Source organism: Balaenoptera musculus, chromosome 10 (assembly GCF_009873245.2).
Source record: "Balaenoptera musculus isolate JJ_BM4_2016_0621 chromosome 10, mBalMus1.pri.v3, whole genome shotgun sequence".
In the NCBI taxonomy this organism is placed as follows: domain Eukaryota; kingdom Metazoa; phylum Chordata; class Mammalia; order Artiodactyla; family Balaenopteridae; genus Balaenoptera; species Balaenoptera musculus.
In genome coordinates, this window is record NC_045794.1 from 7,962,419 (window position 1) to 7,989,102 (window position 26,684).

The 26,684-nt window shown below is 35.2% G+C and overlaps 1 protein-coding gene across 2 annotated transcripts in view; it reads right to left on the reverse strand.

Annotated features, from left to right (window-relative positions):
- LOC118901786 (pregnancy zone protein-like) overlaps nt 1-21,274 on the reverse strand; it is a 41,126-nt gene extending 19,852 nt beyond the window's left edge. Inside the window, exons 1-15 of one of the 2 annotated variants that reach the window (XM_036865381.1) lie at nt 21,122-21,274; nt 18,916-19,096; nt 17,983-18,136; nt 17,783-17,835; nt 17,197-17,217; nt 16,569-16,737; nt 15,205-15,289; nt 12,980-13,103; nt 11,405-11,519; nt 9,661-9,770; nt 8,103-8,264; nt 7,247-7,474; nt 5,883-5,946; nt 3,270-3,412; nt 336-485 (exon numbers count right to left, since the gene is read on the reverse strand). In XM_036865381.1, coding sequence (XP_036721276.1) covers nt 336-485; nt 3,270-3,412; nt 5,883-5,946; nt 7,247-7,474; nt 8,103-8,264; nt 9,661-9,770; nt 11,405-11,519; nt 12,980-13,103; nt 15,205-15,289; nt 16,569-16,737; nt 17,197-17,217; nt 17,783-17,835; nt 17,983-18,136; nt 18,916-19,096; nt 21,122-21,204 — 1,842 coding nt within the window. In that variant the 5' untranslated portion in view covers nt 21,205-21,274. Of the gene's footprint in view, nt 1-335; nt 486-3,269; nt 3,413-5,882; nt 5,947-7,246; nt 7,475-8,102; nt 8,265-9,660; nt 9,771-11,404; nt 11,520-12,979; nt 13,104-15,204; nt 15,290-16,568; nt 16,738-17,196; nt 17,218-17,782; nt 17,836-17,982; nt 18,137-18,915; nt 19,097-21,121 lie in introns of those variants that run through there. The other variant, XM_036865382.1, reaches the window with a different exon arrangement.
- Between the last annotated feature and the right edge of the window lie 5,410 nt (nt 21,275-26,684).

Below are 26,684 nucleotides of genomic sequence, written 5' to 3' on the forward strand. Positions count from 1 at the left end.
GCGTGGCCCTCCCCCACTGCCAAAAAACAAAAAAAAAATAAATGTTTTGAGCATCTTTTACATGTAAAGACTGTGCTAGGCACAGGGAATGTAGTAGTGAACGAGACTGCTCACTCTTTGATATGTTATAGCAGAGAATGAAGTAAGATGATCTGTGTGAAGCACCTTGTGCAATGTCTTTTTTGGAACTGAATTGAATCCAAACTCATATGTGACTTACTACACTATGCCTGACACTCTGAAGAACTTGTCCTTTGCAGTTATAACTTCCAGCTTCCAAAAATAGTCATATCATGTGTGCATTTTCTGATACGCAAGACTGAAATGGGACTCACTGACTGAGGTGAGACCTCAGCTTCAGGCTTCATTAGCAGGACACTCTGGTCCACTGCACGGAGGGCACAGAGGGAGTAAGCAGCGGCTGTGACCTTCAGGTTGGTATCTGAGGCTGGCAGGCCCTGGGCTGAAGAGAAGCTCAAATTTACCTGTAAAGAGGATATGATTATAGCCACAAATCTTCTAATTGTTACAATCTTAAAACTCTCTTCTACCCCAGGGTAGGACTAGTCCTTTCCACACTTCCTTTCTCTTCATCCATGTTAGAGAAGGGTTAAGAGATGAATCTGCCTGGCAACTACCAGTTAACCATCTCTGGAATAAACTGGAAATGTGGTTCGGTTAACTCAGGTTTCCCACTCTTTTTATAACCAGTGAAATATAAATTGATTTTGATCACAGTAAAAGAGAACCTTGAGTGGGAACTGGAATGCACACGCTAACAAAGATACATACCTATCTCCACGCAGTGTTTTTGTGATGAATGTGTGTAGTTTGCACGGGGCTGTGAAAAATCCTATTCCACCTCTAAGACCAGCCAATGAAGTCTCCTTCAGTTGGCCCTGTTAATCACCTGGCATTCTAAAGTGGTGTAGTACTGTTTATCAGGATCAGGAATTTACTCATTAATTAAAAAAACTAAACATCTAATATGCATCCTAAGAGTTAATTCATTGACAATATTCAAAGGACTGTGAATAAAGAATAAGAACTACAAAATAATGAAAAATTGTGCGTAATTTTTTTCAGAGATTTGACTGGTTTGGCCAGTAGAAATTCATCTGTAAGTGAATCTATTGGTTCCTTATGTTTATGTTAGAATTTTTTGAGTAGAATCTTGAGTAAATTATAAAATAATTTGGAATTTAGTCACTGCAGTAGCATCTGTTAAGCTTCCACGTTCTTGAACTGAAAGCTGATTTGGACTGGAATGAAATAGTACATTCTGTTAAATAATATTTGACTTGGATTGCTGAATTTAACTATGATAATCTGCTATGTGGTCTACTGAATTAATGTAACACTTTGGATTCATGTATATCATATGACATATATGAAAAAAATTAATTGATTTATCCTCAAGGTGCAGTAGTATTCATCTCTATAGTTCAGTATATTATGAAAACACTGCTTTTGGAGAATTCTGTTTTAAATATGTTTGTTTTTATTTTTAGAAAATTTAAGTTCATTAAAATATGTCTGTGAATGTCCATACCAAATGAACAAGTGAGTTATTTGAGATTATAATCACTGAAAATACTTCTAACCAAGAAATGGATATGCTTGAAAATGTAAAATGTTCTACTGATATGAGAACCAGAAAAGAACTTTAAGGCGTATTTTGAGAGCCTGTACCTATCCACATTAATCAATGTTATCCTTAATGAATAATTATTTCCAGTTAGGAATAACAGACAATTGAAACTGTTACATAGTCTTTAATGTGTATAATAAATCTGTCATTATTAAAGTAAGAAAGTGGTATATGGGTGGTGAATAGAAAACAGGTTTCCTCTTCCCAACAAAGGTCAAAAAATTATTTAAAGTATATTGGTTTAAAGAAACACAGGTCTCAGACTGACCTGGATCTTTCCTCACATTCTCAACCCACTTTTTACTCTGCTCATCACCCTGTCAGGATGTCTCACTTCTAGGGTCCTTAATTGTTAACTTTAATAACTCTCTAACTTTTAAACACATAGTCAACTTTCTTCTGAATACTGCAAAAATCTTCATCTATATTTATCATAGCTTAGCTCCATCTCTGATCAATGATAAGTGAAAAGATATTTGATGTGAAGTGATTGAATATAATGTCCATGGACTTTTGCTTCTATGTGGAAGTTTTATGATATGACACAGAAGCTGTCACATGTTTTTGCACCAGAGTGAAACCACTGCTGAGATGAGTAAAGTGTGCTGAAAGCTGTAGCATAAGATGGCCATTCCAAGGTTTAACAAAAAACTAACTACCCATGATTAGCAATAAAGACATTGGAGCTCGAAACAAAAGTCTCTTCTAGGTTTATATGAAACACACAGAACATCCAAACAGAACACAAATGATGCTCTTGGACACCTGTCCAGGTTTAACAGCATTCTTTACTAAGATGGAGTTGAAAATTTATTCAGAATCCACTGTGTAGTTTCTTAGATCATTGCATGTTAAAAAGGAAAATCTAAATATAATTCTCATTGCAGAAATGTTCACTTCCTGTAAATGCATGTTGTTTTAATCTTCATAAAGCTCATGTTAGAGTCCTTGTAGGTATATTTTAAAAAATATATCTGAAGTCTGTGGATCCTATTTGATTGTTAATGTTAAGATTACACAGAAAATTCTGTTGGGATAAAGCTTATTAATATCTCAGTAGGCTTCTCATTACAACTATGCATTCTTTGGAAATATAAGAAGATCCCATATGCAACTTAGATTTTTATGCTATAGTCATTATTAGAGTGCCCAGGCTATGTTTCTCAAAATGGGATACATACATATACCCCTGTTCTGTTTCAAATTCAAAGTGAATTTAACTCACAATAAATTACTGATTTCTGCAGTAGTACATGGAGGCGTGTCAGGGGGATATGATAGAATAAAATTGACATCATTGTGAAGCATCATTTTTAACCGAAAATTTGGGGAACAAACATTTCACAATTAAAACTATTAAAGGTTAATTGTAGAATATATTTTGAATTCCACATGAATTTTCAGATAAAGCAAGAGAAAAAATTGTGCTGATGGCCACCTGCTTTGAATGACTCCTCTAGACCTCCCAGGGCTTAGCGTCAATCTTTCCTTCAGAGATCCTTTGGCAGAAAGTTTTGGGAGCACTACATGGCAGTCTTTTAATGTACATAAGTTCCTTATTTTCCATACTTCAAAAGGGGAGATGAAGAAAAGGACTGGGCTTAAACAAAACACCCACCTTATTGGCAAAACAGTTTTCAATCTCGAGTTTCTCAGTATCTGCAATAACTTCTCCATTAGGTAAAATAGTATAAATAAGCAACTGGGCTGTAGGAGCAATGTCTGATTCCACTTGAAAGGAGAAGGAAAATACCCCTTTCACTGGAGAGTAAAGAAAGTTCAAGATAATAGATTAGGAAGAGGGAAGAGTTTCAATTTTATAAAGAAGAGGTTCTCAAATTATTTAACTTATTTACATTTGGAGCGTACTGAAGTAAGACTTGCATTTATACCATTTTGCGTGCAGTAGTATTCAATAAATATATGCTGAACTAATGACATTTTCCCCTAAAGATGTAGGTTAAATTGTTCATTTCCTCTGCGGAAGTAGAAAAGAACATTTAGTGAATGTCTCTATTTTTAAATTAAAAAAAAAAGACATTAAGAAGAGAGAAGAACTTTTAGACACCTTTAATGATCTCTATCTATGATCCAATCAGCACAGTTCTTGTCATATGCATGAGGCCAAGTCAAAGAATGCAACATAGTCTCTACCTTCAGGCCATTTAAAACAGAGCGGAGATACAGGTACAAATAATCACGTACAAAACAGTACGCCTCTGATTTTTATAAAAGAATTCAATGCATTTATCTTAGTGGTTACTTTCTGTGTGAATTACATAGTGTTTAATTCATGTATCTGCTTAATCTCATAAATGTTCTGTTTTATATTTGTAGCATAAATTTCTTTAAAAACTGTAGCCTTCCTATATCTATAGAAGATCTGAGGGCAGCTTGTGGTGAAAATACACAAAAACAGCAGGGTCAAAATAAATTTGAAACAATGATACTGAAACCATATGAAATTGGATTTCTGAAGCAGGGTTAAACATAGGCAGGAATAAATTTTATTAAGAAGCTATAACAGGGCTTCCCTGGTGGCGCAGTGGTTAAGAATCCGCCTGCCAATTCAGGGGACACGGGTTCGAGCCCTGATCTGGGAAGATCCCACATGCCGCAGAGCAACTAAGCCTGTGCCCCACAACTACCGAGCCTGCGCTCTAGAGCCCATGAGCCACAACTACTGAAGCCCGCGCGCCTAGAGCCCGTGCTCCACATCAAGAGAATCCACCGCGATGAGAAGCCCACGCACCGCAATGAAGAGTAGCCCCCGCTCAACGCAACTAGAGAAAGACCATGCGCAGCAACGAAGAACCAATGCAGCCAAAAATAAATAAATAAATAAATAAATAAATAAATAAATAAATAAATAAATAAATAAAAATAAAGTTCCCTTTTTTTAAAAAAAGAAGCTATAACAGATGGTTAAACACTAGAGTGCTTAAATTTAACACTGAGTTTCCTAGAAATCAAAGACAAATGGAAAAGCAACCATTTACATAGTTATCATCAAATAAAATGAAGTGTATTTTTTCTTAGAGAGACACTTCCTTCTCCACATTTCACCTCTCAAGATACTCAGTATACTGTATAGGATTTAAACTCTATTACAGGAACTGATTTTGAAGAAATTGCCTTAGGAGGCAGCTTGATTTTTGATATGCTATTAGGAACAACCCTACCTGCTCTAGAAAAACCAATATAATGATCAATCCCATAAAAATCAATGATTAAATGGAGAATTAGAGGCACTGTCCATATTTGAGTGCCTGAATTCAATTTTTTTAAGCAATAAAAATACTTTTAGCAAGAGATATTTTACAATACATATTCTTTATTTTTTCTTGGAAGTATTGACTCGCTTTGGGTGAATGGGCTTTTCGATCTTTCTAAATATGCTTTGTTAATAAATATTGCTTTAGTAAAATGATAGCCTATAACTATTCAAATGAACAGAAAAAAAGGAAGCTACTTATGAGATTTAACCTGGGGACATGTAACAAATAAAGAGACTAAATATACTTATCTTTTCATAATAGATTATTTCTTGAAAAGTTAGTTATTCTTTCTGGGATAACAGATACCAATGGATATTTATGATTCAAGAAAATCTAGAAGGAGAGTATGATCTAAAATAGAGAGGCAGGAATATAAGAGAGATTTGAAGATAGTGTGTTGCTGGCATTGAAGATGGAAGAAGAGGCCATAAACCAAGGAATGCAGGAGGTCTTTGGAAGATGGAAAAGGTGAGGAAACAAGTAATCTCCTAGAGTTCCGGAAGGAATGTAGTTCTGCTCACAACTTGATGTTAGCCCGTAAGACTTCTGATCTACAGAACTATAAGATAATAAATTTGTGCGGTTTTTAGCCAGAGAGCTTCCTACAGAAGCAATAGGAAACTAATACAAAAACATACAGAGTAAAATTTTTCTTTGGTGATTTTCTGCATTTTTCAATTATTTTCTGCATTTACAAAATTTAATAATAAAATGAATATATTTTACTTTAGAAATAATATTTAGAATATAGAAATGTTATAAAAAGGATTAAAAAAAAGTTCTAAATGGACTAAAATGAACCTAGTATCCTTCTTTTATCAGCTTCCTCCTCTTCGGTTGATGGAAGAAAGCTGGTGACCATTTCCTCCAATGTAAGAAATAGCTTCATCTTGCTAAAACGTTTAGGATTTGACAATTTGAGAGAAAAAATAGGAAATCCTGAAAGTACTTACTCTCTCCTTGCTTAATGGACAACACATGGGTTCCTGACCGAGAGATGCTTCCTCTTGCTTTGATCTGAAGGCAGAGGGAAATACATGTATTATCATTTTAAAGGGTACTTATTAAACTTACTTAAACATATGTATAATACACAAATAAATAATAACTCACTACTTCAACCCAGAAATTGTTTTTGTTCACTAAATTTCTCTTTCAATATTTTCCTATACATATAGTTTAAATAATAAACTTTACTTCAAACAACATACTTTAAATAAACATAAAATTTTACAGTGTTTTAGTATTTTACTTAATATTACTACTTATCTTGAATATTAATATTTTAAATTTACATATTCTTTCAACAAATATTTTAAGCATCTATTATGCGCAAAGCAATATATTATAGTGAAGGCAGGTATAAAATATATGTAAGTATTCTCTATTGTTGCCTCTATTTAAAAAAAAACAAACAACTAAAAGTATTTACACTCTCTATGGGCCAGGTACTGAACTAAATAATTTAGTTTTAAGATTTTTATTTAGTTTTGACAATAACTCTATGAAGTAGGTATAAATACTATCTTCAGTATTCAGATGAGATGATTGACATTTCTCTTTACAAATGAGATTAAGTAAATTACCTGAGGTCGCATAACTAGGAAGCAATAAAGCTAAGATTCTAACTTACTGCCACTTTTTCACTTTTTTATAGAATAAAAAAATACTATTTATAGTTAATGTTCCAATACAGAATTTCCTAAACATAAGTTTTTCTTCTTAAAAAGACTTACTTGGATAACTACCAGCTTTGAATATTTTAAATTTTTGTACATAAATAGGTATACTGACCTGAAAAGGATCATATCAATTTATAATATGCCTGTCAATGTACTTTTCCCTGCAGTTACACCAGTTCTTGAACTTTGTAAATTATTTAGAACCTTTATAAGAATAAAATACTACTGCTTTATTCTTTTAATTTTCACTTCTCCAATTAATGTTAAATTGACATTTTTCCAGAAGATTGTTTATACTTTTTATTTCCTATTGGCTAAGTTCTTGATTTTTATCCTTTGCTTATTTATCTACTGGGTTCTAGGAAAAACAATCTTTTTGTCTAACAAGGCATTTGTCTTAAGCTCTTCTCTCTTCCATTCAATAATTTTCCATTGGAACTCAGAAAAAAAAAAAACTTAAAAGTTTCAGTGGAGACCAGAACATAAATGAAAAATTAAAGCATTAATTTGTTAGGAAACAACTTCTCTTCACTCATAAAAACATTATATTGATATAAAGAGCATTACTTAGATAGGAACTCTATCTTTTTAGGGTCTACATAATTAGTAAGAGCTACACTGGCTTTTATTCTTACCAAATAATAGAAGGTTAATTCTTTTTCATCATTCAGAATCTGTCCATTCAGGATGTAGTGTGCCCAAATCTCCTGGGTTTGCCCACAGGCCATGGTACCAGCCACAGTTTCAAGGTGAACATAACTCTTGCTCGGGGAAAAAATATGCCTTACAGTGTGCTGTGCTGGTGTGTGAAATTCTTCAAGCCACCAGTTATCAAAACAGAGGTTATTCTGCTTGTAAGTGACCTAATGGATAGAATAAAGGTCTTAAGTAGGTTATTTGTTATTAACATATATTATGTATATATTGGTCACTCTGTCATTTACTGAAGATTTTATAAGAATCATGCTTACTTGGTTTCATTATAGGCTGCCTTCCCAAATAAAGCATAATCTCGAAACAACTTTCCCTTAAGTTTATTTAAGTTTATGCCATACTGATTTAGTAGGTATTATTCACTCATAGTCAAGATTAATTACTTTTTCTTCATACCCTTATGGTTGTAAGTTGCATAAGGACATTTGAATATTTAACACAAAACAAAAATAGTGGTATACCAAGGAAACAAGGCAAAAGCTAATTTGTAATAAAATTGTAAAAATGTTGAATTTTCAAGAGACTATCAAGATGTTCTAATATTTAAAAGTCTCCTGAAACTAGATCATGTTGTAAACAGAGTCTATCTAAAGTAAAAGTTTCTGACAGAGAATTTTTCATTTCTTATTATGTAGTTCTCCACACTGCTTAATTTCTACTTTAGTCTTTATCACCTTTTCTTTTCTCCCTGGAATTCACCTGCTTCCCATGTACCCTTAAATTCTGTGGCCCCAGTGATCTGTGTCTTTTTAGTCCCAGATGCCCCTTTCCACTTACCAAAACTGAAATGAAAGAAGACGTGAAGTTACTGGTATCAATGGAAATGTTCGCCAAACCATGCTCATTCGTAGTAAAGCCGGCACGGTATGCAGGTACGTCCACGTTGACAACTACAGTTTTATTGGGGATTGGCTGATCCTTCTCATCAACTAGAAGAACCTAGAAATAGGAAAGTGATAGCTGGTTTCGGGTGTTATATAGCAATAACATTTTCTACTCTGTCGTATTCGCCTCTTGACGCCTTGGCCATTGTCACTTAACGAAGATCTTAGAATATGAAAATAAGGTTTGTTTTCTGGGCTCTAAAATATTTTTCTTTTTGACATTTATATTTAGATAACTTATGAGCATTCAACTGAGAATAGCCAATAGTGGACTCATGATGTTACCTTCCCAAATTTTCTTCATCTCTGGTGTTCTCTATCTCAGTATATAGGGCTTCTATCCATCCGGTAATTTATGCAGGAATATGTAGGACCTTATTTTTTTGGTCATGTTCTCTCTTTCACTGCCTATATATAACAGTGCCTATATCTAACCCATTGCCAAGTGCTAACCCTTCCCCTGCTAAACATCTTTTATTCCTATTTACTTCTCTCCAAATCTACTGCTTCCATTCCAGTTAAAACCACAATATTTTTTCCCATCCGGTTTCCTATATCTTTCTATTTAAGTTTATGCAGTACACCACCCTCTGCTGCTCTGTCCTTGCTTCAAACCATTCTCTATACAGTTTAAACTACACTGCTCATGTCATTCTCCCTAAAACTTTCAGTAATTTCTCAATCCAAAATTCTGAACATAACCTAAAACACACTTGGTTCTTTGATCCTGAAAAAGCTGTTGTACACCTACAGCCTTGGCTGTTCTCTCATCTTTCTTAAATTTCTGGCCAAGTCATATTCATCCTCCAAGTCTTCAGTTTTCTCATGCTTTTCTCTTGACCTGAAATGGTCTTGCCCCATTATTAATTTCTTGCCAATTTGATACAAAATACTGGAATACCTTAAGACAATATCAAATTCGTATACGTCAATAAAATGAGGAAATTGCCTGTAAACTGTCAATTCAAAGATTAGTAATTACAAAATAAAATGTAAAATGCCTAGAAATCTTACATTTCCTTGATAGTTTACTAAATTGGATATCAGTCTTATAATTTAGCAATATTATTATGAATATTGAGCCTTGAAACTAAAAAAAAATTTAAAAACTAACAATAATAAAAAAACTAGATGAAAATATCTTATTCTTTCTATAGAAAATTATATTATAAAATCATTGTTTATAAAGAGGCAATCAAAGAGTATGCAGCCAAACTATACAGGAAAAGTGTATTATAAAGGTGTGTTAGGAAGTTAATTAGTAAGAATGTGCTTTTTTTGGGGGGATTCTGTGACAGTATTTGCCTTTCAAATTTGTAATTTGTTATATTCTTTTCTTACTCTAAATAAATGTTCATTTTTATAATAAATTTTGATTTTGTGATATAAAAAGTTGTTTTCTTAAAAGCCACATCCCCCCAATCATGATTATATTGAAAAGATTACTTTACCTGCCCAAAGAAAGGGAGCCCACGTCTGTAATGGGAATCCACTTTTGTAAATTTCAGTTTGCTTAAGGTGTTTGTGATTTCACATGATCCATGTCCAGTTAATTCCAACCCTGAAAAATAATTCAGTGAAGTTGAACTCTTCCATATATTCAGCTCACCTCCTACTTCCATCCCAGTTTCACTCCATTGTAACAAAATACCATCCATATACTCTTTTCTTAGTCTTTCCAGAATTTCTCATGCTTAGAAAATCATTGGTATCCATACTTCCTCAATTCTCTGTTTTCACAAATATTCTGCTTGTTCCACACATGTTCTTGAGAAGTTTTTCACCTCATCTCCTCTGGGATCTTGCTCTATCTTTGTGCCTATTTCACATCCACGCCTTCCCCCAACAACTTTCTGCATACAACTTGATTCTTCACATTGGCCTAAAAATATTCTTAAATTTCTATCACAAACTACTTCCCCAGCAAAAACATTCTTTTTACCACATGGTGAAAAGTATAGCCAATACCCAGTGCTCTTCCATTCAGTGAAGTGTGATCTGTATTTTAACTCCATCATCTAAAGCACCGCTCTATCAAGTCTAAAAGATCCTTATTTTCCTCCAATATGGTGTTCTCATCTCAGACCTCATCAAAATGAACCCTCAGAAGTACTTCATACATAAGTACCACTGAAACCCTACCAGTGGCATCTAAGAAATTGTCCTTATTTCCCCTAACCCTGTGACTTCTAGTTTTATTTTGCTGACTTATCTGATACTATTTCCTAACTGCAGTTGTTTCTGTTCTTGGGCCCCTCATTGTCTGCCTCTAGCCTCAATTTAGCAATGCTAAGTGAGCTCACTTTCAGAACACTTGCATTTACTCTTAGGAGGATCTGGACACAATGAGAATGATTTCAGATTTACATTTCTGGTTCTGATTTTGTTCTGGCTTTCTTTTGAAATTGTCAAAATGAATTTCATTTTGACATGAATGGAATGAATCAACTTCCATCTTGATGTTCCAAACTGTGATTAATTATCTTTGACACATTCTCATCACCATAGCTCTTTCTCATCTTTTCCTTATCTTGGTTAATGACATTTCCATTTCCCCGGCCCCCAAGTTGTAATCTTTGGGGTCACCTTTGAATAGTATTCTGATGTATCACATTGTAACACATTTTTCATCTAGCCTGTCCTTCTCATGCCTACTGGAATTAACTTTAAAAAAAAAATCAATTTATTTAGGTCATTCTCCTTAAATATATCTGAAGATATCCAATGCTTTTCATAATAAAGTCTAATCTCTTTAGTACATGATTTACTTTTCTAAAACACCTTAGCACCAGCCTACTTTTTTAAGATTCTTCTGGGACTGAACACATTTGTTTTATGCCTATTGCGCTTTCCTGTTCCATTGCTATCTTTCAAAATACTCTCCATTCTATTCAAATCTGCTCAAATGTTACTTTTCAAAGCCTTCTTCAGCTCTATATTAGAATTAACTCTCTCTCTTCATGCTCATTTGGCCCTTATTTTTTACATTTCCTGGGGAAATTTTATTACGGTTATATATAATACGTGCATACGTATATACATAGCCATATATATAATTTCTTTGTAGATTCCTAATTCCTTGAAGGCAGAGACCATGCCGTTGTTACAGTCCCCAGAAACTATAAAGCATTTTACATGGAATGGAAGTTTGATAAATGTTTAATAAATTAATAAATATTTAAAAATAATACAAACCTGTTCCCTCCTCTCTGACCTTGGCTTCCACTTGTAATTTCATGTCATATCCTTTTTGTCTCAGATGAAATATTTTACTTTTTACTAGTTGTGTGAAACAGCCTTCCTCGTCTGCCTGAAGAGAAAGGAAGAGAATTCCTGGGTCCTCTGATTTGTGATAAAAAAAAAGTCAGTTACCAACCTATGAACATTTTGTGTTGGCCACAGAAGGAAATTTTACAAATGTTCTGACCATCTTTTGGGTGCTTATCTTTTCCCAAGCCCCCAAATGATACAAAATTTCTTCATTAATCATTGAGTTAATCATTGCCAACCTCTGCCTTCTCCCCTCTCTTCCAAAAGCCTATCCCACTGCTGTCATATTAAACTTCCTAGAGTTTCCCCAATGTACCATGGTATTTTGTCATTTTATCTCTTTGTGTGTGTGTGTATATTGTTCCTCAAATAACATTCTTTCTTCCATTCTCATCTTGGCCAACAGTTACTGCTCTTCTAAACTCAGCTCAGACATAACATGTTCTAAGGAGCCTCTGTAATGACCTCCACCTAAATATCGACTAGGGACTGTATTTTCTTAACTGTGTTTTCTTGATATCTAGGACATTAAAAAAAACACATATATTCCTTGACTAGATGAATCATTATAGCAATTAGATCTCTAAACTAAACATCGGGTTTCATATTATAATCAAGATTTTTCATTTTTCTACTTATTTACATGAAAATATTTATTGCATAATTAAATTTAATCTTATTTAATGTACTTATATGCAGATCTCATGACTCATTTGGAAACAGAAATTAATCCTAGTCTCCCTGATATAGTAAGGATTTTGGCAGCTAGATTTCTCTCATGTTTATCTTGCTTATCGATGTTTATCTTGAACTTCATCATCATATTCACCACCCTAGCCTTTCATTTATTTGGTCTCTACAACTTTGATAACTTGCTTTTCCACACCCTTATAGCGTCCGCTCACATTGCCGCACCCTGGACTTTTATATACTCTTCCCCTGAAATCAGTATTCAAACATTTCATTTATTAATACGTGTCCTACTGCTGTTTCCCTTAGTTATTCTTGCTCCACTTTTTCTCTGATGTAATCGAGGCCTCCAGTTCATCATCCCTCTCAGTCCCCCTCTCCTCAACCTGATGCTGCTTTCAGTCTCCTCTACGCAGGGTAGATTCAATAGGGTGTCATTTGATTCTCCCACTAGCCCAATTCTTAACATCTGTCACATTCTTCTTCTATTATCCGTTTGATAAAAGCCAACTTTGGAGACTTCCACATCCTTTTATGCCCATATACCTGGCATGTCAATTGCGGTTAGAAGGAAATGACAAAACTGGCCAAATAAATACCATTATAAATCCATGAGCCCAGCCCTCAAGTTGGTTCCGATCATTGCCAGGCAATCTTAAAATGTTTCCCTTACTCCACACTTCTCCTAGGTGACTATTTCAAACACTACTCTCATATTGTATTGTATTGTATTGTATTCTCTATTCTATTATCAGCCACAAGAAAACAAGATCTGGTGTTAGTGTCCTGGGGAGAGTAATTTCCATATACCTGCTGACTAAATTCTTCACAGATACTTTGTGAATGTTTTCCATGGCAGGTAGAACTGTATCGTGAATATCTTCTGCACACATTAATTGTCACCAGACCACGGACAGGCTTTCCATATGTGTATCTATAACAGTAAAGAGTCATACAAAAAATACTTAACATAAATAACTCAGATGTTCTTCACAGGATTTGATCCATTCATATACCCATCTTACTCATTGACAGCAATTGTATTTCCTTCCAAAGCATATGTACTTTAGAAGCACTTATTCTGAAACTGTCTTAATTATCTACAACTCTAAGAGAAAATACTTACTGAATACTGAAATACTTTTTGAAACACCTCCAAATGGAAAAGTAACAATGCAGTTTTTCTCAGATCTTTCTTCCCTCTCAGCTGAAGTCTTACTATAAAACTGCCTTATTTCCTTCTTTCTCTGCTGTCAGATTATCTAGGTTATGTTTCTAGCTTTGCCAATACCTCCTAAGTTGTTTTAGGAAAAAAATTAGGGAAGCATACACAGTGTATTTCTAAGTCCTCCCTAACTCATGTATATTTTAAGAGGATAAATGAGGAATTAAATGGGAAAGCACTAGCTATAGAACAAAAACATTATAAGTGAACAGTATCATGATGACAGTCGGATTCTGCCAAATCTGATGGAGAGATGTGACGTGGTATGGTCTGAATATTTATGTCCCCCCAAAATTCACTTGTTGAAACTCTAAACCCCAAAAGATGATAGTATTAGGAGGTGAGGCCTTCGGGAGGAGGGTGAAGTTCGCATGAATGGGTTAGTGCCTTTATAAAAGAGGCTCTAGAGAGCTCTCTTGTCCCTTCCTCCACACACAAGGACACAAGGAGAAGACACCAGTTATGAACCAGAAAGAGGACCTTCACCAGAACTTGACCATGTTGGCATCTTGATCTTGGATTTACCTGCCTCTAGAACTGTAAGCAATAAATTTCTGTTGTTAATAAGCTCCCCAGTCTGTGGTATTTTGTTATGGCAGCCTGAACGGACTAAGACATGATGTGAAGCTGAACTTAGTCTATTGCTTCTTAAAGTATGCTTCATGGACCACCCACATTGAGATTCCCTGAGATATACAGTGATATTCAGAGTCGCAAATCCTTCCTCAGGTTTATGATTGGAATCTCTAGAGGTGGAGCTGAGGAATCTACATTTTAACTAAGAACGTCCATAGATTCTGATGCAGACTTAGGTTAGAGACTTATTGCCCAAACTGTGAAGCCCCAAGCTTCCTCTTTTTATAGTCTCCCACCCCCAAAAAAAGTGCTGATAAAGTAATAAATTATTTACTAAATTTAATCACTTTGTTGAATCTTATCTTTAAATCTGAATCAAAAGCCTTTCCCTCTGATGGAAAAATGTATAGCATCAGAGCTGGTGAGAAGAATGAAAACATGTTTTTCATGTTGTTTTTAGAAGCAAGAAGTAAAATCAACCTCCTTGGTGCATGTAGGGGGAAACTCTACTGCACTAAAAGTAAGCAGGGAAGAAATAAATGACATGTATTTTAAATTCTACCTTATATATCCAGCCTTTAAGATAGAGGGTCTACTTAGCTTCTTTCTAGCTTTCCATAGTTTAAGAAATTGGGAACTATAAAAAAAATGGAAATAATAAGACATGGAATAACATGGAATCTATGAGCATGGGCTCCAGAGTTGGATGGCCCAGGTTCAATTTAGCCCAGTGTCTGGGATATAGAAATATAGAAATGCTTCATGAAGCTAGATTTTTTTTTTTTTTTTTTTTTTTTACTTTCAGAGGCAATATAGAATAGTGGTGAAGGGTTCAGGGTCTGGAGTGAACTGCTGGATTTAAATTCCAGTCTTCTGGAATTTACTGTCTGTAGGAACTTGAACAAGTTATTTTATCCTTTATGTGTTGCAGTTTCCTCATTTGTAAAATGAGGATAATTATCCCCATCTCATAGGATTAGTGTAAGAAAAAAAATGTAAATAAGTGCAAGGCACTTAAAACATTGCCTGGCACATTTTCAGTGCTCAGTTAATAATTTTTATTATTAGCAGTAAAAGTGTTGTATGCCACCACCACTGCTCCCTAGTCTGAGTTCAGACAAGTTGGGGAGACAGTCATTCCTTCGCTAATTAAAACACTTCAAAGTCCAGTGATCATCATGGGCAATACAAATAAAGTAGGGAAAAAGAAATGAGATGAAAAAATGTAACTCACAGGCTGCAGACGGATACCACAAATTCATCATCTAGAAAACCAATAGTCTTGGGCATTTTCACTTGGACTTCAAATTTGGGCAAAACTGTTATCAATAAAAGAGAAAAAAAATGGTGAGAGTGGGCAGGAGGTCCTGTAAGTATTAGTAACGATTCTACTACAGAACCTTGTAACAAAGGGTCACATAAAGTGATTTCAATTACAATAAGGGGCAGCAGGGCCACTATTGGCAAAGGAGATGCCGTCATAATCATGGGCAGTTGGTACCATGTTAACTTGGTTAAAAGCTGGTATTATGGTTCCTAGAATCTCCTTCTCTGAATTTGTCCAAGATTTCAAAGGTGGGAGGAAAGTAGCATCATTAGTCTCTGAAGATCACCATGGTTAGATGTGGTTACAGGTACAGAGGGACCAGCAGTTTCCAGTTTGTCCTTATTTTTTCCCTCTCTGTGTCCAGCTCTCCTTCCCAACTTCTAAACCCTGCTGACTCACAGAGACCCTAGGCCCACCATCAGCACCTGGTTATAGAAATACTGGAGTGGTAGGTAAGGAGAGGTAACAGTCTTCCATTGATTCTGTCAGTTTCCCTTCGTGTTCCACTCTGGCATCTGAAGGTGCCCTTGTGTGTTCTGATCTGTCCATCCCCACCAATGCTTCAGGAGGACTGGTTAGTAATTTCCTCTGATCTGCCATCTCCTCCTGTTGGACGCTGACTTTTCCAGCCTCTCTCATAGTTGTGTATAAGGTTTGTTATTTCTATAATGAATCCCTGTTCTATAATTCTCATGGCAGTTCTGGTGAGTTTTGGGAATCCTGTTTTTGTGATAGGTCTCCTTATCCATGGCATGATATATTTAACTTACGTTAGAAAATCCGCATAACTGATAACTAATAAGATGGTTTCAATGTCTGATTACTATTATTAGAGTAGATTACATGTAGGTCACACACAGCCAGGATGTAATCCCAGGAAATACCTCCTGTTATAAGATATAGATCAAGAGATGCATGTAGATAACATAATGTATTGGTTAACAATTGATGTTTGAATAGGGTCAGATGGAACTATTAAAATTTCTCTTGCTTCTTGTTGGCTCTGTGATTCTGGTAAATTAGTAACTTTTCTAGTATTAATATGTTCATTTGTAAACTGGAGAAGGTTTAGGATCTGCCTCAGAGGGCTACTGTAAGGATTAAATGAGATAGTGCATGAAACGTGCTTAGCAAATATTTAAATAAATAAAAAGGCTTGCTGATTTTCAACTATTATATGCTAGATTTTTGCTTGTCACCTACATGTAAAAATGATCCAGTCTTACACTCTATAATGTCATAAATATCTTGGACACATGCAGAATTCTTACCATATTCATTCACCTCAAAAGAGTGCTCTATTTTTTCCCCTGACTCCTTCTGCAGTATGACCTTGTAGGGACCCAGCGTGGGCTCCACTGAGAGTGGGAAAGAGAGCTGGTTGAGTCCCCAGTGCAATTTGAGATTGTGCCATTGGAAAATCCGGTTCCTCTTGGGATTCTATAGGTAAAAACATCACAAGTTCATAGAAGCAACTGAATATATAATTTTGAGTAGAGGAACAGCTTTTCAGGGAGAGTGACATTGGGAGTTGGAAAATTAGCTGATTGGTAAATTGGCACCAGAGGTATTAGCAAAGGTTTCTAGGAATTCTAGACTGAGCAAAGGACATCTTTCCCAGCTATGAGATATGACAGGTGATAGTACCTCTTTTTGAGATTATGCATACCCATCTTGGTCAGAAATATTGGAAGAGCCACTAAATTGCATCATCTCAGGGAATTTTGTTCCTTCATTTATATCTTATCTACTCTCCCCAGGATTTAAGAGAGACAGGGAAAACGGTGTTTATTTAGTTTTGGTGAAGTGCCAGTGGGGAAGGTGGAGGTGGAGAGAGGCAATTTAACACAACTGGCAGTGAGTCCTCACCCCAACTGAGATACACAATATATTACCTACCTCAATATAAACCACTGGGAACTGAAAAGAAAGAAATAGTATGAGTGTGAGATAGAGTTTAGAAAGAGAACACCATGACATTAGCATTAATACAGTATCGGGACCAGAGGAAGTGAGCCTGTTCATTTCTTGTCCAAATGAGGAAATGTGGCCCCATTTCATTCACAACACTTTATGTTTAGTTTGGGACATACGTCTCTTAAGAAATCATGACTTCCCTTTAATGAAATAATGTACAATTGAGAAATCTGCATTTAGGTAAAAAGGTCCTAATAATAGTTTATTTTGCAGATGATGTTTATCTCTGAGAAATTCTCCATTTCTCTAGGAGAGAAATGAAATGCATTTATTTTCTTCAGTTCAATGAAAATAATTGAGTCTTTAAGGGGATAATTTTAACTGAGTATTTAATTTATTTTAAAAATGTAGTTGATGAGCTGATCTCCCTTATTCTCCAGCAGTGATACACTTCTGAGATCTTTCTGTGATAGATTTAAGAATCTCATATTGGTCTCGGTTCTCCAAAAGAATAGGTTTTACATTTTTGCCTGTTTCTGCCAATCTTACCCACTGTTGTGACACTCACCATTTCATTCAAAGGGTGAAAATTGACATCCACAGAGACAATGCGGAATCTCACTGAAACATAGAGATTTTTCTCATGAAACCCTCCAGAGGGAACTCAGGGTGGTAAGACAGGTAACAACGTGCCAGGATTTCCATAAATTAATAGAGAACCACACCTTCAACCTTTCAAATTGCTTTTGCTCATTTGATTCTTTGTACCTGTTTGTCCTGGTTTGTAGATGGGTTTGTCTGTCTGGACAAAGACTAGGCTTTCTGCTTTTGTTATGTGCATCGGCTTCCTCTTTATGAAGTGCTGGGTTGACCCTTTCACCTGCACAGTAATGAAGGCTGAGGAAGATGATGACTCCGGAATCTGTAAAACCGAAAAGAGCTGAAGAATCTGCCCAGATCCACTTCTGAATGTCTCAGCCGCTGTGATTTTCTCATTTCTCTGGTTAGTCCCATGAAAATTAGTAAGGGATAGGGTCAAAGGTGATGTCCCCTCTTTTTACAGATTATTATGATCGTGTAACATGACAGCAACGAATTGTTGATTTGACTGAAGGAAAAATGTCATTGCAATAAAATGAACTAATTCTTCAACAAGTTATGACAATGAAGGCAATAACAAGCTCACATTTTCACAGCAATATGGTAGTATTAAAATAATTATTAAATTTTATTTTTCAACGGTCAAAAACAGCATTACATATCATTGTTGGCAGTAAGCTGGTATGATTAACTATTTAATACTTTAAGTTAATTAAAGGTTACAAGGACAATACATTAACCATCAACCATCTGCGAGATCTTAGAGAAGTCACTTAACTTTATGAATCTATGTGTTTATACCTGTAATGGCATGAACATTATTTTCCTTAGAAGTTTACTTTAAGAGCAAAGATAATAATGGTTATAGAAGTCCTTCCTATAACCATTATTATCTTTTGTATATTGCACTAGTTCTGTTTGTAAATATTATGTAAGTATATTCAGTAGAACTTTTATTTTTAGACTCTAATTTGAAATTTGCTCTGTACTCCTCATTTTTTTCTTCCTTTTGCTTTTTTATTGTTGGGGGTCAGAATGCAAGGCATCAACTAACATGCTCTCCCTGTAATGCTCTCCCTTTTCCCAAGGAGGGATACTGACCATGAAGGAGCTGCAGTAGAAGGAGTGCTTCGCTTCCAGGTCTGTGAGGAGATTCCTGCTCTGCATCTCATACTCCAGAGTTACTGTCAGTTCCACTGTCTCATTCAGGTGATTAAGCACAACACAGGCCTTCTCGGTAACCCCAGCATACAGCTGTGATGGGACCAGGACCAGGTACTGCCTGCGGAGAAGAGGGGTCTGGGTCAACCATGGAGGGGCTAAAAAGACATCATTACTGTGGTTGTTTTCTAGATGATCTTTGCTATCATCACCAATCAGAGAGCAGAGCCAGATTTCAACAGGAGTGGAGAGGAGTAATTTCTTCAAAGACCAATCCAGAAGGCCTTAGAAAGTCAGAAAACCCCTACCAAGTTAAACATCAGTATGCTTCTACTACACTGTGGAAATATTCACTCTCAATATTAGTAAACCTATTCATAAGTTATGGATAAGCACTCCATGAGTTGTTATATATTGTGTATAGAAATAATTTTCAAATTTAGAAATTTTCAGTGAATCAAGTAAATGTGATCATACACACGCACGTGCACGCACACATGCACACACACAAATATTATTCAGAAATCCTGCTGTTCATGACAACATGGATGGGCCTTGAGGGCATTACGCTAAGTGAAATGAACCAGATAGAGAAAGACAAATACTGCATGGTATCTCTTACAACATGCGGAGTCTTAAAAAAAAGTCAAACTCAGAAACAGAGAGCAGAAAAATGGTTACCAGGGAAAGGGGGATGGAGGAAAATAGGGATAGGTTGGTAAAAGGACACAAACTTTCATTTATAAGTTGAATAAGGTCTGTCTGAGGATGTACTATATAACATGGTGACTACAGTTGATAACACTGTATAATTGAAATTATATAATTGAAATTTGCTATGAGAGCAGAACTTAAGTGTTCTCACCCCCCCAAATAAATATTTGAGAGATAGATGTGTTAGATTAATTGTTAGATTGATAGATTAATTAAACTCAATGGGGAGAATACTTTCACAATATATATGTATTGTACACTTTAAATATCTTACAATTTTAATTCTCAGTTATATGTAAATAAATCCCCAAAAAACTTAAAATTTTTTTAGTAACAAACAATATTATTAATCAATTAATTATCATTGAAACCAGTAAGAAAACCTATCCACATGTGGTCTTGGGTTTCATATGGATGATAGCACAAAACTCTTTGTTCCAGGAAACATTAAGAGATAACGATAATACATGGAGAGGAGCTGAATCGCTTTTCACTACTGTTTCAGAAGCAACCTTAGCTCTTTTCTTTCTTCCACTCTCTAGAGATGGAAGAAAAACTAGGCTAATCATCAGACACATTACCATATACATCCAGAAGAAAATATTCTCCTGTTGCGGTTTGCCCATCATTTACAATCACCTAAATGTGCTGCACTTTGTGATGCTCTGCTGGCCCATGACCCTCTCTCTTTCTGAAATGTCCTGGTCTAGCTGGAAAACTTCTACTGGCTTCATAAGACTCATCTCAAAAGCAACTTTCTTATGTAGACTTTGGTGATGCCCCTTCACTTGTATCAGTTCCCATGAAGAGTTAGGTTATCTCTGAGTATTCTCACAGAATCCTACAATGCCTGGTTCTGTTTTTGCATTTTATTTCATTTGCTGTGCACCATCTCTCTATCTCTCTCTTTTTTATACTATGAGGTACTAAGGGCAGGGGCCACATTTTGTTAATCTGTATATTCTCAAATCTAATGCCAGCCCTAAAGTTTTGCTGTAGGATTGAGTGAAATGACACACAAACCCTGGCTTGTCTGTAAGTCATGCATCCATCTTGGGAATACCTGCTTGGAAAAGACACAGACACTGAGTCACTTTACAATGGCCAAGACACTGCAGCCTTTTGCACCAGTCAAAAAAGAATTTATCTTTTTTCGGTAGGAATTCTATATTCTTATTTGATGAATGTCGTAGAATTCTATAATCTTATTTGGTAAATTATTCACAAATGTTACTGCCCTATATCTCTGAGTTTTCTAGAACTGGAGTATGCCTTTTACCACCTGTGCAATAACAATTTATCAACACTTCTGAGATTTTTCAACAACAGATAATTTCAGAGGGAATCAGGAAATAAATAAAAAGACAGACATCAAGAAGCTGATAACACAATGGGAAGAGGAGCAATAGACTTTTCTGGAAATGTTGCTTACGGTTTGGAGGTAGCTGAAGCATCTCTGGGCAGGAGCAAGGAAAGCAGAATCAAGACTGGAATAGGCAGCTGACATCCCCTCATGGTGCAGAGAGGAATAGGAAAGAATGGGACTCTTGAGTCCTTGATTCCTTGAACTCTGTTCTTGTTCCAGAATCACTGGTTTTTATTTTACCTAATGGGCAGTAAAAGTAAATGGCTAACCATTTTTTTTTGGTAACATATTAACTACTTCCAGTATAAAAAAATCAATTGCAGATCACTTTCATCCACTTGCTCAAATTTTCTAAGTGCCTGAAAAATAGTATGTTGAGGCTACATTAGCTCTGATTATTAATCAACACTTTAAATATCTTTAAGAAAAAACAAAGTAAATGACATGATTTGATGAAATCAATCAACATTCTTGATCTTTTTCTTTTTTAACAAGAGCTATTTATGTAAATACATTTCCCAAATCTCTTCTTGGTAGACCAGGGAGCATCACATATTCTCCCAAGCTTCACCCAATACAGTTATTTAATGAAACAAAGAAATAAAATTTATCACAGATGTTAAACAAAATAAGTATGAAGATGATCTCTCCTTTGTTTAAAAGCTTAGCTTTTGCTTTTTACAGCTGTCCTTATATATTTGTTTGTTTATAAAGAAAATGAACCCACGTAATGCATTTTTATAGTTTCTTAGTTCATTTAACATCTAGAATATAAAGCCAATAAATTAATTTTATCCTCTAAGGAAATAATCTTTGTTTGATGAACATTCTTATTTATTTTACCGTGAGAAATATAAACATTTTATCAATAGTGATCCTCATCCTATTTGCTTTTCTAAGGAGATGGGATGTTAGAATCTATTTTTATGGAATTCTGAAAATTAAAAAGATCCACACTATTACATTAGTATAACTAGTACTCCACAAAATTCAAGTGTGTGTGTTTTGAATAGAGAACTGGTTTAAACTATAAAATTCAATATGAGGAGAAACAAGCACTCCCTTGGATGAGGTATATTTAGTTCTTGACATACATTTTTGTATATGATCTGAAAGAGTGAGAAATGAAGATACCGTACATGACAGTCCTTAGTGAACTATAAAACTACAGATTTGTAAGATGTTAAAATTCACTATTTACACTATTTACAAAAGCCAGGACATGGAAGCAACCTAAATGTCCATCAACAGAGGAACGGATAAAGAAGATGTGGCACATGTATACAATGGAGTACTAGCCATAAAAAAGAACAAAATAATGTCATTTGCAGCAACATGGATGGACCTAGAGATTGTCATACTGAGTGAAGTAAGTCAGACAGAGAAAGACAAACATCATACGATATCACTTACATGTGGAATCTAAAAAAATGGTACAAACGAACTTACTTACAAAACAGAAATAGAGTCACAGCTGTAGAAAACAAACTTAAGGTTAAGGGGTGGGGGAGAGATAATTTGGGAGACTGGGACTGACATATACACACTACTATATATAAAATAGATAACTAATAAGAACCTACCATATAGCACAGGGAACTCTACTCAGTACTCCATAATGACCTATATGGGAAAAAAATCTAAAAAGAGAGTGGATATATGTATATGTATAACTGATTCACCTTGCTGTGCACATGAAACTAACACAACATTGTAAATCAACTATACTCCAATAAAAATTAATTAAAAAATAAATAAAATGCCAATCATGATAATATTTATTTATTTATTATTTATTTTTTATGGCCGCGTTGGGTCTTAATTGCAGCACGCAGGATCTTCATTGAGGCATGTGGGCTCTTTGTTGTGGTGAGCGGGCTTCTCTCTAGTTGTGGTGTGCGGGTTTTCTCTTCTCTAGTTGTGGCACGCGGGCTTCAGGACGCGTGGGCTCTTTAGTTTGCAGCACACAGGCTCTAGTTGAGGCACAAGGGCTCAGTAGTTGTGGCATGCAGACTTAGTTGCCCCGTGGGATCTTAATTCCCTGACTAGGGATCGAACCCACGTCCCCTGCAATCTAAGGCAGATTCTTTACCACTGGACCACCAGGGAAGTCCCCCAATCATGATGATAGACTATGAGTGATATAATGCCAGGTCAGAGTAAAATGTAATAATACATTGTGCGAGCTCTTGGTAGTTGGTAAATGCTTGCTGAATGAATATAAAACTCTTCTGCTTCAGTTTGGTTTCCTCTCTCGTTAGAAACTTTATGCTCTCTCCACTTCCATCCTGCACTCCTACACTGCCATAAATAAATATCTTCATTCTCTGCCAGCTTAATACTGAATAAATTAACTTACAATAAATAAAAAATGACTTTTAAGAAGTCTCTATGTTATTTTTCACAGGCATAATTATACTTTTTGGATATATACCAAACCTATATTTTGGCCAAATGCCTAATGACTAAGTATAAAAATCCACATTTGCATGAAGCAAAATCACCATTGTAGTTTAAACTTCTGGAATAGAAGAATAAATCTGAAGTATTATCAAAACTTTATTGTTGTGATTTTTAATTGAAAATATTAGTAGATACATTTAAAATATTTATTGTAGAGCATAAACAATATGTTCTCAGAATTCTCAGCTAAGGCTTACATATTCCTGTGGTCTTCAACTCTTTTTTCCTTGTATTCTCTAAAAGAATTTTATTAAGCATGTAACCCTTCACACATACTTGATTTCTAAAACTTCTCTTCACCAGTAAGATAACAAAAAGTGTATTATAAATACTGACACTTAAAAAATAAACTGTAATACCATTTTTAAAATGTATCCAGGGGCTTCCCTGGTGGCGCAGTGTTAGGAATCCGTCTGCCAATGCAGGGGGACACGGGTTTGTGCCCCGGTCCGGGAAGATCCCACATGCCGCGGAGCAACTAGGCCCGTGAGCCACAACTACTGAGCCTGCGCGTCTGCAGCCTGTGCTCCCAACAAGAGAGGTCGCGATAGTGAGAGGCCCCCGCTCGCCGCAACTGGAGAAAGCCCTCGCACAGGAACGAAGACCCAACACAGCCAGAAATAAATAAATAAATAAAATGTATCCAATGAAATGTAAATACTGCAGTCATTTATTGCTTACCATCATCCATTTAAAACATACATGAACTCTTCTTTTACAAGTTGGAAATCTTACATCATTCTTGTTTTTCCTTGATCTTGGATTTCCATTCTAATTCCCCAGATAATTTTATCCTGGTATTTTATGCTTCAATATACTTTAAAGATCACCCTATCATACATTACTGAAACTAAAGATAATCAAAACTGTAAAAGAGGTTCTTGTACCTATACAGTTCTGAGTAGTAATAAACTTTTCTGGATCAAGTTATCATTACAAGTATTGTCAATATATTCTTTTTTTTTAATAAATTTTATTTATTTATTTATTTATTTTTGACTGCGTTGGGTCTTCATTGCTGCGTGCGGGCTTTCTCTACCTGTGGCGAGCGGGGGCTACTCTTTGTTGTGGCATGCGGGCTTCCCATTGTGGTGGCTTCTCTTGTTGCGGAGTCTGGGTTCTAGGCACGTGGGCTCAGTAGCTGTGGCTCGCCGGCTCTAGAGTGCAGGCTCAGTAGTTGTAGCGCACAGGTTAGTTGCTCCGCGGCATGTGGGATCTTCCCAGACCAGGTCTTGAACCTGTTTCCCCTGCATTGGCAGGCGTATTCTTAGCCTCTGCGCCACCAGGGAAGTCCCTGTCAATATATTCTTTATCAAAACTGTATATATATATATACACACGTATATATGTATGTGTGTGTGTGTGTGTATATATATATATATATATATACTATTATCTCAATGTATATTAAACACAAGAAAAAAATCTTATTTGACAATCATTTCTTAATGAAATTAAATGTATATTCCATCCTGTTGGCTCCCCCAATCAGATCATGTGTCTTTGGATTTATATTACTTACTGCTAGATTGACACAAGTTTCAACTATCTATTCTCTTGCTATGTTTTCTATTCTACTCTATTTTATTCTAGAATATTCCTATCTACGTCCTATCCTATAGATGTAAGCACCAAGAAATCTCGTTCACATAAAGAGAGAGATAAAAATGTGAGAAGTTCCGTTATAACATTATCATTTAAATATTTAGGTGTCTAAGTTATAAGCCAAAGGTCACACTGTAATCATCATTAAAGAAGAATTTTAATTACCTATCAGCTGATAAATCAAATACGATCTCCTTAATTCTATTGAAAGTAAAGCACTGGAAGCTAGGTCAATTGCAAAAGGGTTTGGAATTCAGTCACTAGAGTCATTCTCATTCTCAGTGTCTCGAAAGAATGCAAAAAAGGCTTACCAGCACTTATAAATGGTTGCTAATTGTTACTGTCTTACTTAAAGACACTTGATATACTCAAGAACTTTGGGGAGATTGAAATATTATTCATTTCAATATACTTCTGTCAATAGAAAACCTCACAAGGTGCTTTTTATTATTGTCAAAACTATGACTTGCACATGTAGCTGATTAAATTTCTAGAAAGCATCTACCAATAATCTGATTTGCAAAGCCAGGTGTCATTGTCCAGATAATCAGTAAAATTAGTTTTACGACCGATAGGAAGAATATTATTTCATTTTTAATTGTAATAAACTCACAAATATATATTCTTATGATAATTATCCCATTTCTGATTTCTAAGATAAGGTAAAGAACTTTACTGGGTATTTGTTACCTGGATTCAGTGTTTCTTTCCATGCTCTTTATTTTATTATTATGCAACTCTCAGGGGCAATACAAACATTGACAAGAGTTGAGGAAGGAAGAGGTGAGGTTTAAAACGAAATTTTGTATTATTTCTGCCATCCACCACCACAATATGAATGAGTACAGAAAATTCCAAAATGAGCCAAAAGTACCCATTTTTAACGTCATGCTTTTTTTTATACCAGAAATATGTTTAAGATGGATGGATGGATGAGGCCTACAATGGGCTTATGATTACTTGATTTAAGAGACTTTGTGCAAATATCAATATTTTGAATGTCTTTTTGTAAAAGACAAGCAAGTTTTTCACTCCAAGATATATCTAAAACACATAAGTAAATATTCATATATTAAAATAAATCCACAAGTCATGTCCTGATTGAATTATCAACATTATGATAGTGATCTTATATAATTATTATCTACAAAGATCATAAGATTATTGATCATGCACAGTTTTAGGGATTCCAAAATGATGTTGAAATAGGTTGAGGCCAAAGCTGAACCTTAACGGCAGATTCTAGCCAAATGTCAAAGATCAATTTACGGTATTCCAACTTTTAATAGTAGGTGGCCACTTAACTCACATGAATGAAAATATAGTAATGAAATTCCAGTCATCGGTTTAATAGGCACTCAATAAATATTTGTTGAGTGAAAGAATAAATAAAACAAATTGGTATCATTTCTTGTCTAAAGTAATGTTCATATAATCAGGGAAAACATCTGGAAAAGAAATAATCTGAAATACAGTATGGGAATATTCTAACTGACCTAAAAGCAGGATGACATAGTAGTTAAGAGAATAGACTCAATTGTCAAACTCCTGGGAATGGATC